The following is a 13,836-nucleotide window of genomic DNA, read 5'->3' as shown; positions in this document are numbered from 1 at the left end:
CCTTTCCTGTACAGTAACTTTTTACTTTTACAAAAAACACTAGTCCTTCCACATTTTTACCAGCCTCTGACTAACATACTAGCAGCTAACTCTATCTTTTAACACTCTCTAACATGATGTGCAGGCCTGTGGTCTGTAGGAATCTTGTGTATTGCAAGGGTTTTGTCATAACAAGCAAATAACGGCTTCGGGTTGACAGGCATGCCGGTTGGTGCTTGTCATATACCACTCCCATGGATTGATGTTCAAGACATCAGTCACTGCATCAGGGATTTAGTCTTTGTTTTTTGTCTTTTGTTTATTATACATAACAATAATAAACAAATACTCAGCTTAAAGTAATATTTAATTGAGTGAGTTAATACTAAACGTCACGTAGGCAATATCTCAACAATATCATGACGAACTGAGTGAATTTACACCGGGTGATGAGCGGATGCTTTAATAAGTAAGCTACTTTACTGTCCCTGCAACATTTATGATGACTACAGGTCTTGGAATTAAACATAAAAGCGTAGGGGTAAAGCTAAAGCCATATCAAAAGTTTAATGTTTGGGGGCTACCCTCAGGTTTACACAGCACCCTCGCTTCAAGCCAGGATCTCAGGATTTCCCACATATCGAACACTGATTACAGAACATTCTCCTGGCAGTGTGTACCACAAGCTGAGAGAGAGCTTGCTACATACATAATTTACAAAGTCAACATGTGATAGTTTCCATCCATCAGCCAGATTCTGACTGACCTTTCCCCCTCAGTGCAGTACATAGAAACGGCTGAAGATCAGGCTTGTAGCCTCATGCAGTTAAGTCTGAAACACATAAATATCATATGTTGCCCTTCCTCCATACCCCAACCTTCCTCTGAGACCCCTGCCCTTCCCATCCCTGGACTCTGATGTGTTTACTACATGGCCTGGCACCTCCCTCCCTTGGTGGAATTACTCCCTTAGGGCCACATCAATATCCTATGATGTTTGAGGAGTTATCACATTAAGTGATACGGGACACCTGTGAAGTGTTTTGGGATGGTTTATTGCTGCATCTTCATATATACCGTAATTCTTCTAGTTAGAACAACCAATGACATTATTCTGAACTGTATTTACATGTTATTTAACAAAAACCTTGGTACATTAAACATATCTGTCATGTACAGATGTATGTTTGATGTAGCAGCCAATGTGTACTAACAAAATGTACAGACAAAAAACTTTACATACACACTGTATAAGCAGCTCTTAACTGAAGGAACTGTCTCAGCAGAACACAACAGCAGGAACTGTGTCAGTAGCACATCACAGCCCAGGAACTGGGAGAGCAGCTCACCACAAAAGCAGAAACTGTGAGAGCAGCTCACCACAACAGCAGGAGTTGTGTCAGCAGCTCACCACAACTGCAGGAACTGTGTCAGCGGCACAACAAAACAGCCCTAACTGTATCAGTAGCGCATCACAGCAGCAGGGACTGTGAGAGCAGCTCACCACAAAAGCAGAAACTGTGAGGGCAGCTCACCACAACAGCAGGAATTGTGTGAGAAGCTCATCACAACTGCAGGAACTGTGTCAGCAGCTCATCACAACAGTAGGAACAGTGTGAGCAGCTCATCACCACAGCAGGATCTTTATCAGCATCACACCACAAAAGCAGGATCTGTGTCAGCAGCTCGCCAAAAACAGCAGGATCTGTGTCAGCTGTTCATCACAACAGCAGGAACTGTTTCAGCAGCTCATCACAACAGCAGGAACTGTTTCAGCAGCACACCACAACAGAAGGATCTATGTCAGCAGCTCATCAAAACGGCAGGAACTGTGACAGCAGTTCATCACAACAGCAGTAACTGTTTCAGCAGCACACCACAACAGAAGGAGCTATGTCAGAAGAACACAACAGAGGGACTGTGTCAGAAGCTCATCACAACAGCAGGAGCTATGTCAGCAGAACTCAACAGCAGGAACTGTGTCAGCAGTTCACCACAGCAAGAACTATGATATATGGGATGAAGTGAAACCTGTATTCCCTTCTCACTGATTATAACAAATAGTTGAATATTAAGGACTTTGAATAGAAAGCTTATGTTTTGCCAGTTGAATGCATAACCTGTCTAGATTTATATGAGGCAGGGCAGTGTATAAAATAAGGTCCGTCCAATGGCACCAGTGTTTACAATACTTTAATTTGCTAGCTAGCCATGAGTGCCTGCAGGCTTTAAAATCTGCAGGCCCTGAATGAAATCTGCAGGCCCATTTTGTCAAACCAATAAAAACAAGAGGACAAAGTGATCGGTATCCTTTGCAATGGCAAAATACTCTTCGCAAATTTGTCTACAAGTTATGATTATGTCAAATGTTTTGGCATGTATGTGGCAAGGAGATGAGAGTATTGAAAGGTTTTTAAAGGTCACATGCAACATAATACACAACTTTGCAGATTCTGATACCTATCGGTGTGCACTTACTCAAACAAATCATCAAAAATGCCAATTCAACCTATAAAGCTGATAAAAAAGCCTGCGAAATCAGCGTTCAAATTTTTCCCCAGCATCGTGGGGAAAAAGTGGTTTCAACAACCCATGACGCATGCTCAGTGAGTAGGTTCGAGGAGCTTGAAATTGTATGCCTGTCTGGAGTATGAGGTTGTGAGCAGCAGGCTTGGTTGTGTACACAAACAAGTAAATAATCTACTTGTTAAAAAACATGTTGATTGTGATAAGCAGGCTCTGTCACAAAGAAAACTCAATGTCTGGTTTATTGACACCTATAGCTCTGCCTTTCTGTCTACTAATGACAATATGCAATGCACAACTTCAATCACTAACAAATTTGAAACTAACACATATTGGGCTTATAAGCCATAAACAAAGAGCTGGCTAAGCATATCGTCAAATGAACCAGTGGCCAATGATAAGGCTTTCCTACACATGAGTGCACACCCACCAGCTCTGACTGGGTTTTGTATTGCAGCTGCTTTGTTTTGAGAGAGGTAAACCCAAGTACAAAATATTGCCCTTTTAAACAAAGACCATGTAAAAAACAAATACTTGTAATTGAAACTGAATATCTAATCATACTTACGATCGGAGGAATAGATTGTTGACTTGACTAAACTCCAGGCACATGAATCTGCCCCCAGGCTTCAGAACCCTATATGCCTCTGACAGAACCTGAAAGACACAACGTAAGGACATGGAACCAGTCTCCAAAATACGAACCTTGGCTCTACACATTATAAAAATGTGGGGAATCAAACTGGGGTTTATGGTGTGAGGCGAGAATGCTGTAACCACTTGGCTACTTCAATGACCATCAAATACAGTGGATTCTGTCCAGGGGTTCAAAAATATTTGGAAAAGCCACTTGCCACAGGGCAAGTGACTTCAAGAAAGTAATTTGTCCTGAATAATTTTTCACTTGCCCTGATCTTATGATTATGACACAATGCGTGATGTTAATGTTTACTGGACTATTAATCGAAGAGTGATAACTTCACTCTCTACTGGCCTTACTCTATTACCATTGAGAACTTTAATAGCTTCATTATGAGCAGATATGAAATGAAATCCAAGATTATTTGTAGTTTGAAACCATAAGTGGAAATTATCTACTAGTCCACGGACAAGTAAGATACCATTATTCGATTGCCCAAAATGAAAACCGACTTGACACAGGCGTTGGACCATGGGATTTTTTAACCCTTGTCTGTTTAAAATGACATTGCTTAGGACCAGTGAAAAATGTTATTTATTAGGGATGCTGGTTAAGAAAGCATTTTGGGAAACTCAATCCAAAATTAAACCACACATAGACAAAATACAATAAACAAAGAAAAGCACATTCATGAAAGCACTCCTGGTAGCAGTGTCAACGTGTAGATATTGACTTATAGTGCAGTAACTGACCATGACTTCTTATTATATTACATGTTGGTTACACTGACTGGCAATACTCACACTAAACAGGGATCATCTCAATGTCGGTGTCATTATCACATGATCATAACAAGCATTTAACATGTGATTTCACCAATCTATGAATCCATTGCACAAGTTGTTAGCAAGTAATTAACAGTTAGTCCTACTACACTTTGGCAGGCCACTTCTAACATACGTGTTGATTGATGATTGATTACAATGTTGGTTTAGAGACAGTCAATTTGCACTGAAGCCAGATTTGACAGTCAGACTTCAGAATACTGGGATCTTGAATTGGATTGAGTTTCTTATATAATACTACACAGGGACAAATTTGAGACCAAATAAGTATGTGACTTTACAGGTAATGTCGGGAGAGGGATGTCGGTTTAGAGGGAGAGCACTGTTTAACTTTATCCATTTAGACCTGGTTGAGGTATCTGATCATATAATAACTGTGTCAGAAAGTGTATCTGATTTTAACTTCCACTCAAGCATCAACAGAGACAAGCTAAAGGAAGAAGAAAGATTCAATGTGGTGATGTTGTCATGGTAACCTGTGGCGATTTGGCTCTAAAATAAGCATCAAGGAACCAAACACTCTATGAGGAAGGGAAATGGAACCTCTTGCTGCATAAATCACAGAAAAGAAGAGTCCACACAATGTCCAGCAAGTGGAACTGGTCTAACCAAGAATGTTGAAACTTTCATTTCAATTTCCGTTTCTTGTCCTTCTCCTTCAGTTGTTTTTGTTTACATGGAGCAGGATTTTCAGATAATCCAGAAAAACAATTAATTTCAAGGCACTGATATACAAGGGGAAGTCCAAACATTTTGAGAACTTGATATACAGTGAGACCCCAGTTACCCGGACCCCAAATATCAGAAAATCTCGCCTTCTGGTCAATTTTCATAAAACACAAGCTCTTACATTATGAAAGTAAATGTCTATAACGGGTATGTGGTTTCCGTTTCAGGACCAACCAGCCAAATGAACACAAAATTCGCTTATATCTGCATGAAGCGTTGATCTTCCACTGACTGTGTGAAGTGAAGCGAAACAAAAGTGCCCACATGTTTTGACACGTGACAAGGTCTGCTAATCCAGATTAATGACCAATCAGCGGGGTACTGGTGGTGACTAGTAGGCCTATCTGACACTGAGTTAATTGTAACTGACAAATCAAAACGACAATGCTGTACTGAAGGTGATTTTGAAATGGAAGTATATATATGCACTGCCATGCATAAGTATGGATGACAGAAAACCAATATCTGGATATTCAGTTATCCACACATAAATACAAATGTATCCGGATATCTGGGCTCTCTCTGTACAATTAACAGTCAGAGCAGGTCTCAAACTTATATTTTTCACTATAGTCTCCCTTCAGTTAAGTACACTTAGTGTTTCCTCCAGAGCTTTTTAGAAGGGCGCTGTGCCCTGCCCTTTTTTCTGGTGCCCTGCCCCTTTTTACTGCGCCCTGCCCATTACTTGCTAGTTATGATGGAGCACAGGAACAGACTGAAAGTCAGCAACTGTAACAAGCATCTTATGATCAGCCTAAACACTGACAGCCACAATGACACCGACTTTGAAGCTTCCTAAGAAAAAAGAAAAGGAGACTGTAGGTTAATAATACATGAGGCTCAATCTGATCATTTTGTTGGTTTTTATTATGGTTTGTGCCCTTTTCAAACATGGGTGCCCTTTTCTGTAGAAACTTCGCCCTGCCCTTTTTGTGGTCTGGAGGAAACACTAACACTTTACCCATTGGTGCTGCAAGCTGGCAATGCCCTGGAAATGAAAGTCTCCTGACTGCTCTCTAAACCAAGCTTCTTCTGTACTTGCAGTCTTGAGTCCATTATTGGCAAGTCACCCTCATGCAAGTGAGACTTCAAATTCCAAATCAGATCATAATCAGTGGGTGCCAGGTCAGGACCGCACTCTTGGATTTTGCTTGCTTTGGTACCCTCAAGTGTCAGGACATGAACTACAGCTCTATACTCCGTTTCAGAATTCTCCATATTAGTAGGGTGTCTCTCTTCTTTTTATAACAATATTAATAATGTTTGTTTCAAGGTGTTGAAACTTTCACAGATACCTCATAAATGACAATGTAAATTATACTGCAAGCAACAGAGCTGTTTGACAACTTTAGGTAGTGAGTTCTCAAAAGCTTTTGATCTCCCCTCAAAGCTTCTGATTTTCAAAGTTAATCCCACAGAATTTGTACTTCTTGCTCATGAGCAACTAACTGATACTTACCTGGCACTTTATATTCATAAGTCGAGCATATTAACTGAAAAACCCTCACGGCTCTGAACTGATTCCACAGTATATGATCTGATGCAACTTTTAACACAATATACCTGTGAAGATCCTGGCTAGAGTTGATCTTCAGTAACCCATGCTTGTTGCAAGAGGCACTCAATGAGATCGGGTGGTCAGGTTAGCTGACTTGACCCATGTGATCGTATCCTAATTGCAGAGCGATACTCATGATGTTGACAACCACCATATTGCTGAGTGGCGCATAAAACTCACTCACTCATTCTAACACAACATCAATGGTTGGGTAGCTTGAAGTTAAAACATTCGCTGGCCATTTTGAAGACTCCGGTTAGATACCTCACATAGGTACAACGTGCAAAGCCCATTTCTTGTGTCCCCTACAATGATATTGCTGGATTATTGATTAAAAGAAGCAAAAAAGCATACTCGCCCCACCCATTTTAACACTGTACCAGTTATGTTATAGCAAGTCGGCCATGTTGGTGCATGTGAACATATCACATTGTACTTACTGATACTCTTGATGAAAATCACTGGATTGTCTGGTAATTGTTTACAGAATGTTTCAAAATTCAATTTTGTTCAGTGTCACATCACAACATCAAAAACACAATCATCTGGATGAAAGGAAAGCCTTCAGTAATGAAGTAAGTGAGTTGGGTTTTATGTTAGTATTGGCAATATCACAGGGTACACCAGAAGTAGGCTTCAAACATCATACCCATATAATAACTTCAATCTTTCCTAGTGAGTTCGGAAATCTCCACTTGCTTCATTTAGGGTTTTAGCATTGCAGGGAGGGCTGGGTGGAAGGGATATTATTGTGGTTTAGGGACGGTGAGACAAGGCGGAGTTACCTACCTTGTCTATATGGGTGCAGTTTCTGATGCCAAAAGCAATGGTATATACATCATAGGAATTGTCTTCGAGAGGCAGACTTTCGGCATTTCCTTGTAACCAATTGATTCCTGAAATGTAAGTTGACATCTTTTTTATATTTTGGTTTAAGATTTGACCAACCATGACACAAAATTATAACAAAAATAAACATTTTTTCCATATTAGCCTGCATCTCTCAAACTCTACTGGGTAAGATTATGAAATTTCATTGATACAGCTACAAAACAGAGTAAGAAGAATTAACACTTTCAGACAAATAATATAACATCCAGTTCTAAGGACATATTCTCATAAAGGGAAAACTGTCACAACAGTATTAATAAGATTAAATACCATCAACTACATTAAGAAATAGTATTTCATTTACAGTTTCTCATAAAAGTCACTTGATACAAGATAAACTGAGAAGTGAAAGGCTATCTGTAAGACTACTAAGAGAGTCATCATTTCGATGTTACAATTGTTAGCAATGTCAACCTCTTAGTGAATCCAGTAACCAAAGACTGAAATTTAGGGATTATGTGACATGTCTGTCATTGTACCCTGAGTGTGTGGATCATAGCTCATGTCAATCACTGGTTTGTCTGATCCCGGTTTGGGTCTCGGTCCACAAAATGTTTGTACCACTATGACATTAGCAAACCTATCATATGTTATAGTTACGACAGGTTGTAACAATAAGAATAGTTTGTAGATCAGGGCCTAGATTTTCGAAGTTCTCTTTGTGCTAGGATAGTCATCAGTTAATGTTAATGTATAGCATTTGCTATTATCATTGGTCTAAGAGTGCTTCAAAAATCTAGGCCCAAGACCCTATCATATACAGGAGGCTGGTCTACTGAGTGAGTTTAGTTTTACGCCGCACTCAGCAATATTCCAGCTAGATGGCGGCGGTGTGTAAATAATTGACACTGAACCAGACAATCCAGTGACCAACAACATGAGTATCGATCTGTGCAATTGGGAACCGATGACATGTGTCAACCAAGTCAGCGAGCCTGACCACCCGATCCGATTAGTCGCCTCTTACCTGTTCTACAATACATGAAACAAACAAACCTGTTGTATATCCCAGTTTCTCGAGTTTTGCCTTCCCGACATCCAGCATTGCCTGGTTGATATCACACACAGTAACCACTGAGTTGCGTTGAGGAGATTCTGTCTCCTCATCTGACGATGAACTGTCAGAGCTATACTCCTCTACTGAGTCCATATAAACATTTGCTGTTATATCCCTCGGCATTTTCACATTAAAATCTTGTTGACGTTCTGTTGATCTTTGTGACTGGATATATCTTAGAAACCGGAGGGCTATGTCACCTGAATGTGAAAAATACAGAACAAATTTTAAGTGTATCAAAAAAAATCATATTCTTGTATTTCTGTGGTCAGTTCAAAATATCTGAAAGGTACATAAAAGATCACAAGTATTTATATGTTTGCCAGGTAATACACATTTGTCCACAGGCATGACCAACCAGTCCCCCTGCGATATGAATGAGCCATTTCTGTATAACAAGAAACATGGCCAACCTGTTCCCACTTCTAAATCAATGAACTTTCCATCAGCATATATCAAGAAACACGACTGACCTGTTACCCCTGCTACATCAATGAACTTTCTATCAACATATACCTACAAACATGACCAACCTGTTTCCCCTGCTATATCAATGAGCCATTTCCATCAAGAAGCATGATGAACTTGTTCTCCCTGCTATATATATAAACCTGTTCCTGCAACTTAAAGGTCACATGCAACGTAAAACACAACTTTGCAGATTCTGGTACCTTTTGGTATGCAATTACCGAAACAAATAATAAAAAATGCCAATTCAATCTATAAAGTTGAAAAAAACACGATGAAAAAAAAGCCCGCGAAATCGGAGTTCAAACGTTTCACTAAATTCCCCCCAGCGCTGGGGGGAAAACTGGTTTCAACAGCTGTGCTGCGCTGCGTCCATAACGCATGCGCACTGAATAGATTCGCGGAGCTTGAAACAGTATGCATACTGAGGTCGTGAGCAGTAGTCTAATCTTGGTTGTGTACACAAACAAGTAAATAATCTGCTCGTTACGTAAAAAAAACATGTTGATTGTGGTGCGCAGTGTCTGTCACAGAGAAAGCTCAGTGTCTGGTTCATTCACACCTATATGTCTGCCTGACTGTCTGCTAAAGACAACATGCAATACACAGCTTCAGTCATTGACCACGTGCGATTTGAACTTAACACCTATCAGACTATACAACATAAAGAAAATAAGCTGATTTATGACTCGTGCACCCGAGTCCCGTGTCTGCCACATTATGTAATTAGGCACATGTGATACACATGATATGTTTTTATGTCTGTGGGTTGCAAACAAACTACATCCATTTTTTTCGGATGACTGGATCTGACGGAAACTGGTGCAAACTCTTGTCAGTTTCAAGTCCTGCTTTGTACTTGGACGAATGACAGATTCCAGCCGCGCAGTAGTTTACTATCTCTACTGACATGATTTTTTTATTGGATCGAGCGCAAATTCAGAGAATATGTATTTTCCAAACCCAACATCTCTATATACATTCTTCATGGATAACAACTTCTTTTAGTGTATATGATTTTGTTTGACAATAGTATATGAATCCATACTGAAACGACGGATCAAGTACACAAAAAGAAGTTGTTATCCATAAAGAATTTTACTTTCTGGTGACTGGCTATACTTCTAAAATGCCCATCAAACAGATCATCTTTCTGTACACACAATGAAACCTAGCATATCAGCAAATGAAACAACCAATCGGAAGCCGTCGTTTCACTTGAGTGCATATCCACCCACTACGGCTGGGTTTGGTCTCCCGAGGGCTTCGTTTCGGGGGAAGTAAGCCCAAGTACAAAATATTGCACTTTTGAATCGCGATTGTACGCTTATAATTGTGTTTATTTGTTTTTTTAAAAGGAGCAGTGTATATTATATGTCATGAATAAGTGATATATGTGTTTTAATTATGTTTGATTTTTTGGTTGCATGTGACCTTTAATAATTTACAAGAGTCATTAGAAGAAGACATATCCCCCCATATTTAAAGGACAAATCATCTAACAGTTACTTAATGTTTTTTAGTCTAAGTCTGAATCACTTCCATGGAAATCATGAAAATTATACATGCCATATATCTGTAAATATCAAAAGGCACCACTTCAAGATATGTCTCATGTATCTGCCAAGATCTGTTGAAAGATACCAAATGGTTTTGAAGCTGTGCCCTGGAAATGAAGCCCATCCCTCCATGTTGAGACTAAGTCTGAATTGTTTCCATGGAAACTGGGAAAAAAAATGCCAAAACATTGTAAATAGCAAAAAGCACCACTTTGTGGTCTGCCTCACATATCTGCCAAGTTTTGCTGAAAGATATCAAAAAGTGTTATAGTTGTCCTCTGGAAACGAAGCCCATCCCTCTCTATTGAGACTAAGTCAGAATCACTGCCATGGAAAATGGGAAAATGTGATAAATCACAAATATCTGCAAATAGCAAAAGGCACCACTTTGAGGTCTGCCTCACATATCTGGCAAGTTTTGCTGAAAGATATTTAGAAATTTTCGAGTTGTGCTCTATAAACGAAACTCATTCATCCCTTTTGAGACTATATCCAAATCACTTCCATGGAAAATGGGAAAATGATAAATCACAAAAATCTGTAAACAGCAAAAGGCACCAGTTTAGGGTCTCCCTCACATATCTGCCAAGGTATGCAGATAGATATTGAAACGTTTTTGAGTTCTGTTTCGGAAACAAAGCCCATCCCTTCATTTTGAGACCGAGTCTGAATCGCTTCCATGGAAACCAAGAAAATGATAAATCACAAAAAACTGTAAATAGCAAAAGGCACCACTTTAGAGTTTGTCACAAACGAAACACACCTCTCACGTTTGAGACTAAATCCGAAACATTTCCATGGAAACAGAGAAAATAAGAAATCACAACAAGAAGACACAGTCATCAATATCCCCCTGCAAAACATGCTGCAGTGGATAAAAACCTGTCAATAGCAAAAGGCACTACCTTATGGTCTGGCACACATATCTGCCAAGTCAAAAAACCTGTCAATAGCAAAAGGCACCACCTTATGGTCTGGCACACATATCTGCCATGTTTTGCAGGAAAATATTGAACGGTTTTTGAGTTCTGCTCCAGAAACAAAGCCCATCCCACCATTAGACTAAAACCAAAACATTTCATGGAAAAACAAAAAAAAATAAAAATGCAAAAAATCTGTAAATAGCAAAAGGCACAAACATAGGTTCAAATTATTATATCTATCAATTATGGTCTAAAAATATTGAACATTTTTTGAGTTATGCTCCGGAAACAAAATGATTATGGACAGACGGACGGACTGACAAAGCGACGACTATATCCGCCCCGCATTGCATGGGATGATAAGATGAAACATGACCAACCTGTTCCCCCTGCTACATCAATGAGAGTGGTCCCGGGTGTTGGTGCCATGCTTTCCAGAAAGTGATCTTTCCATAACCTGTGCACCCCAACACTCATGGTATCGTTCATCAGGTCATAGCGGGAGGCCACATTCTCAAATACTTCATACACTGGAAGAAGACAATGGTCATTTTACAAATTGTATCATACATACATAATACAGTCCAGTCAAAATAAATTTTAACCCTTTAAATGGAAAGAAAATATCTTGTATCAATGCTATATTCTTCATATGAAATAAAAACTTTAGAAAAACATGGGGAATTAATGTCTTATTGTGTGCTTTGGGGTATCAGGGATGCTACATCCAGGCAGGTTAAATACTACTAGCATGGTAGCTTCTATTGTGAGGTTGCATTTTGTGCAGGTAACATTTTCCACCACAGTGTATTTATTGGTCTAAATTTATAGTGTCAGATAAGTCTTCTCCTTATGTGTGAATCAGTTACCAGATGAAGATTATGTCGACATGTCCTTTTTCTTGCTCAAATCAGTTATGTACACTCACATTGGGTACACGGTTTTGTGATGTTTCTTGGAAGGTCAGAGGTAAACATGCTGATGACTGCCTCAAAGCAGAATGAGATGAAAGTTTTGAATGAAAATGTTAGTTCAAGTATAGCTAACATCTGTCAAAACATTCCCTGTGACATCAGTGTTTTTGAGCTGTTCTAGAGTTCGACAGATCATAACATTGACCACAACACTCCTCTCAGTATCAACTGTCACTGAGAGCAATATGACTGCAGAGACATGTGCAATCAATATTCTGATAATGCAACCTGTCACTTGGTTACACCTGATTGTTAGTGATATAAATGAAACTGTCACCTAGTTTTACAGTCATACATCATATGCCCAGCACTCGCCACAAGTGTCCGGCCAAAACTATGACCTCCTGGAACTCTCGATATAAAACGTTGACTAGTAAATAATATCTAAGGTCAGTGGGGTGCACTCCTGCAATTTGAACTATTTCATATACTAGTAATTAAGAAACTTAATGACATTCTCGAAAATATTTTATATCACTCTGCCTTTGTTTCATGTTTTGAAAGGCAATGTTCTGAATTTCTCTGTCTAAGTTACTGCTATCAGAAAATTGTCTGAAAGTCACTAATGGTCCAAATAGAATTTATCTTTCATTTTTTATCTTTTCATATTTTTGGAAATTTAGCAGTTATCATTATATAGTGTCAAAGAGGTTTCAACTTTTATTGACACCACTATTGCAGAAATCTCCACACAGAGGAGATGTTGGCGAAAGTGACAGGTATTGACCAGAAATATGTTTAGTTATTTATTAGGATTCAATCATGCATTTCAATATACAGTACAATACATTACATGCATTATTTCATCTGTATTCATCTGTTTGGGGTAGGAAAAAAGCATATGTGTGCATCACACGGGCATGCCTGAGCCACACAAAGAGGTGAGGTCTCAAGGGGCTTCCAAGGGCTATAACATTTCAAAATTTATATGCATCTCAGAGATTTATATCATCATGCCCAAGTCAAACTGGCTGTTGTGGTTCATGAACCATCTGATCACATGTCCACAAGTCAATGTCATTATTTCTAGGATCAACTTTCACAAAGAATTTTGGAAGATGTGGTACACAAAATGTGACTAAAAAATCTCCGAACGGTACCGGTATTTTTCAAACATAACGTAATGTTTATAGTGTTCTCGTATCCTTAATAGAAACTGAAGGTCCATGTCACACTATTTCGTGGCACATTACCATGATAGCCCGACATTCATCCTTCCACTAATATTTGAGGATTGTTGCTCACAATATTAATGTCAGGTCATCTGGCAGTGACATAATTATTTGATTATTTACAGGCCACTGACATATATTTTGGATATCGGTGAGTGTACCCTAAAACAACGACAAATAGTTGGCCGAATATGATCTAGACGTAGACTGTGTTGTCGGGGTGTTTGTCAACACCATCACGTTTACCTTTGCCCTCTTTCTCTTCTTCTGGGATGTATTCAAATCCAAAATGTGTTTCCCTTTTCCCACCATCGTCACCATTCTTGGCCGTGGCCAGGCATCTAATAAATGCCCCCGATAGGTTTTGGTGGCTACATCGACGACGAAATACGTCTGCTAGGCACCGAGAAGCACGCATTGTCATGGGCGCAGCCATATTGGGAGTACTCGTAAAAGCAATAACAATTTAGGGATGTATTTCATTTACATTTACTACACAAGTTATAATGTGACAA

General features: G+C 39.3%; 1 protein-coding gene across 1 annotated transcript in view; it reads right to left on the bottom strand.

The window, feature by feature from the left end:
- Window positions 1–13,757, bottom strand: part of LOC137276832 (2-methoxy-6-polyprenyl-1,4-benzoquinol methylase, mitochondrial-like) — a 32,301-nt gene extending 18,544 nt beyond the window's left edge. Inside the window, exons 1-5 of the mRNA XM_067808482.1 lie at window positions 13,568–13,757; window positions 11,556–11,705; window positions 8,165–8,425; window positions 7,067–7,173; window positions 3,074–3,162 (exon numbers count right to left, since the gene is read on the bottom strand). Of these exons, the coding sequence (XP_067664583.1) occupies window positions 3,074–3,162; window positions 7,067–7,173; window positions 8,165–8,425; window positions 11,556–11,705; window positions 13,568–13,757 (797 nt within the window). The remainder of the gene's footprint in view (window positions 1–3,073; window positions 3,163–7,066; window positions 7,174–8,164; window positions 8,426–11,555; window positions 11,706–13,567) is intronic.
- Window positions 13,758–13,836: the final 79 nt, after the last annotated feature.

The sequence above is a fragment of the Haliotis asinina genome, chromosome 1 (assembly GCF_037392515.1).
Source record: "Haliotis asinina isolate JCU_RB_2024 chromosome 1, JCU_Hal_asi_v2, whole genome shotgun sequence".
NCBI classification, from domain to species: domain Eukaryota; kingdom Metazoa; phylum Mollusca; class Gastropoda; order Lepetellida; family Haliotidae; genus Haliotis; species Haliotis asinina.
The sequence above is the reverse complement of the archived record's forward strand: the minus strand, read 5'-3'. Positions and strand labels throughout refer to the sequence as shown.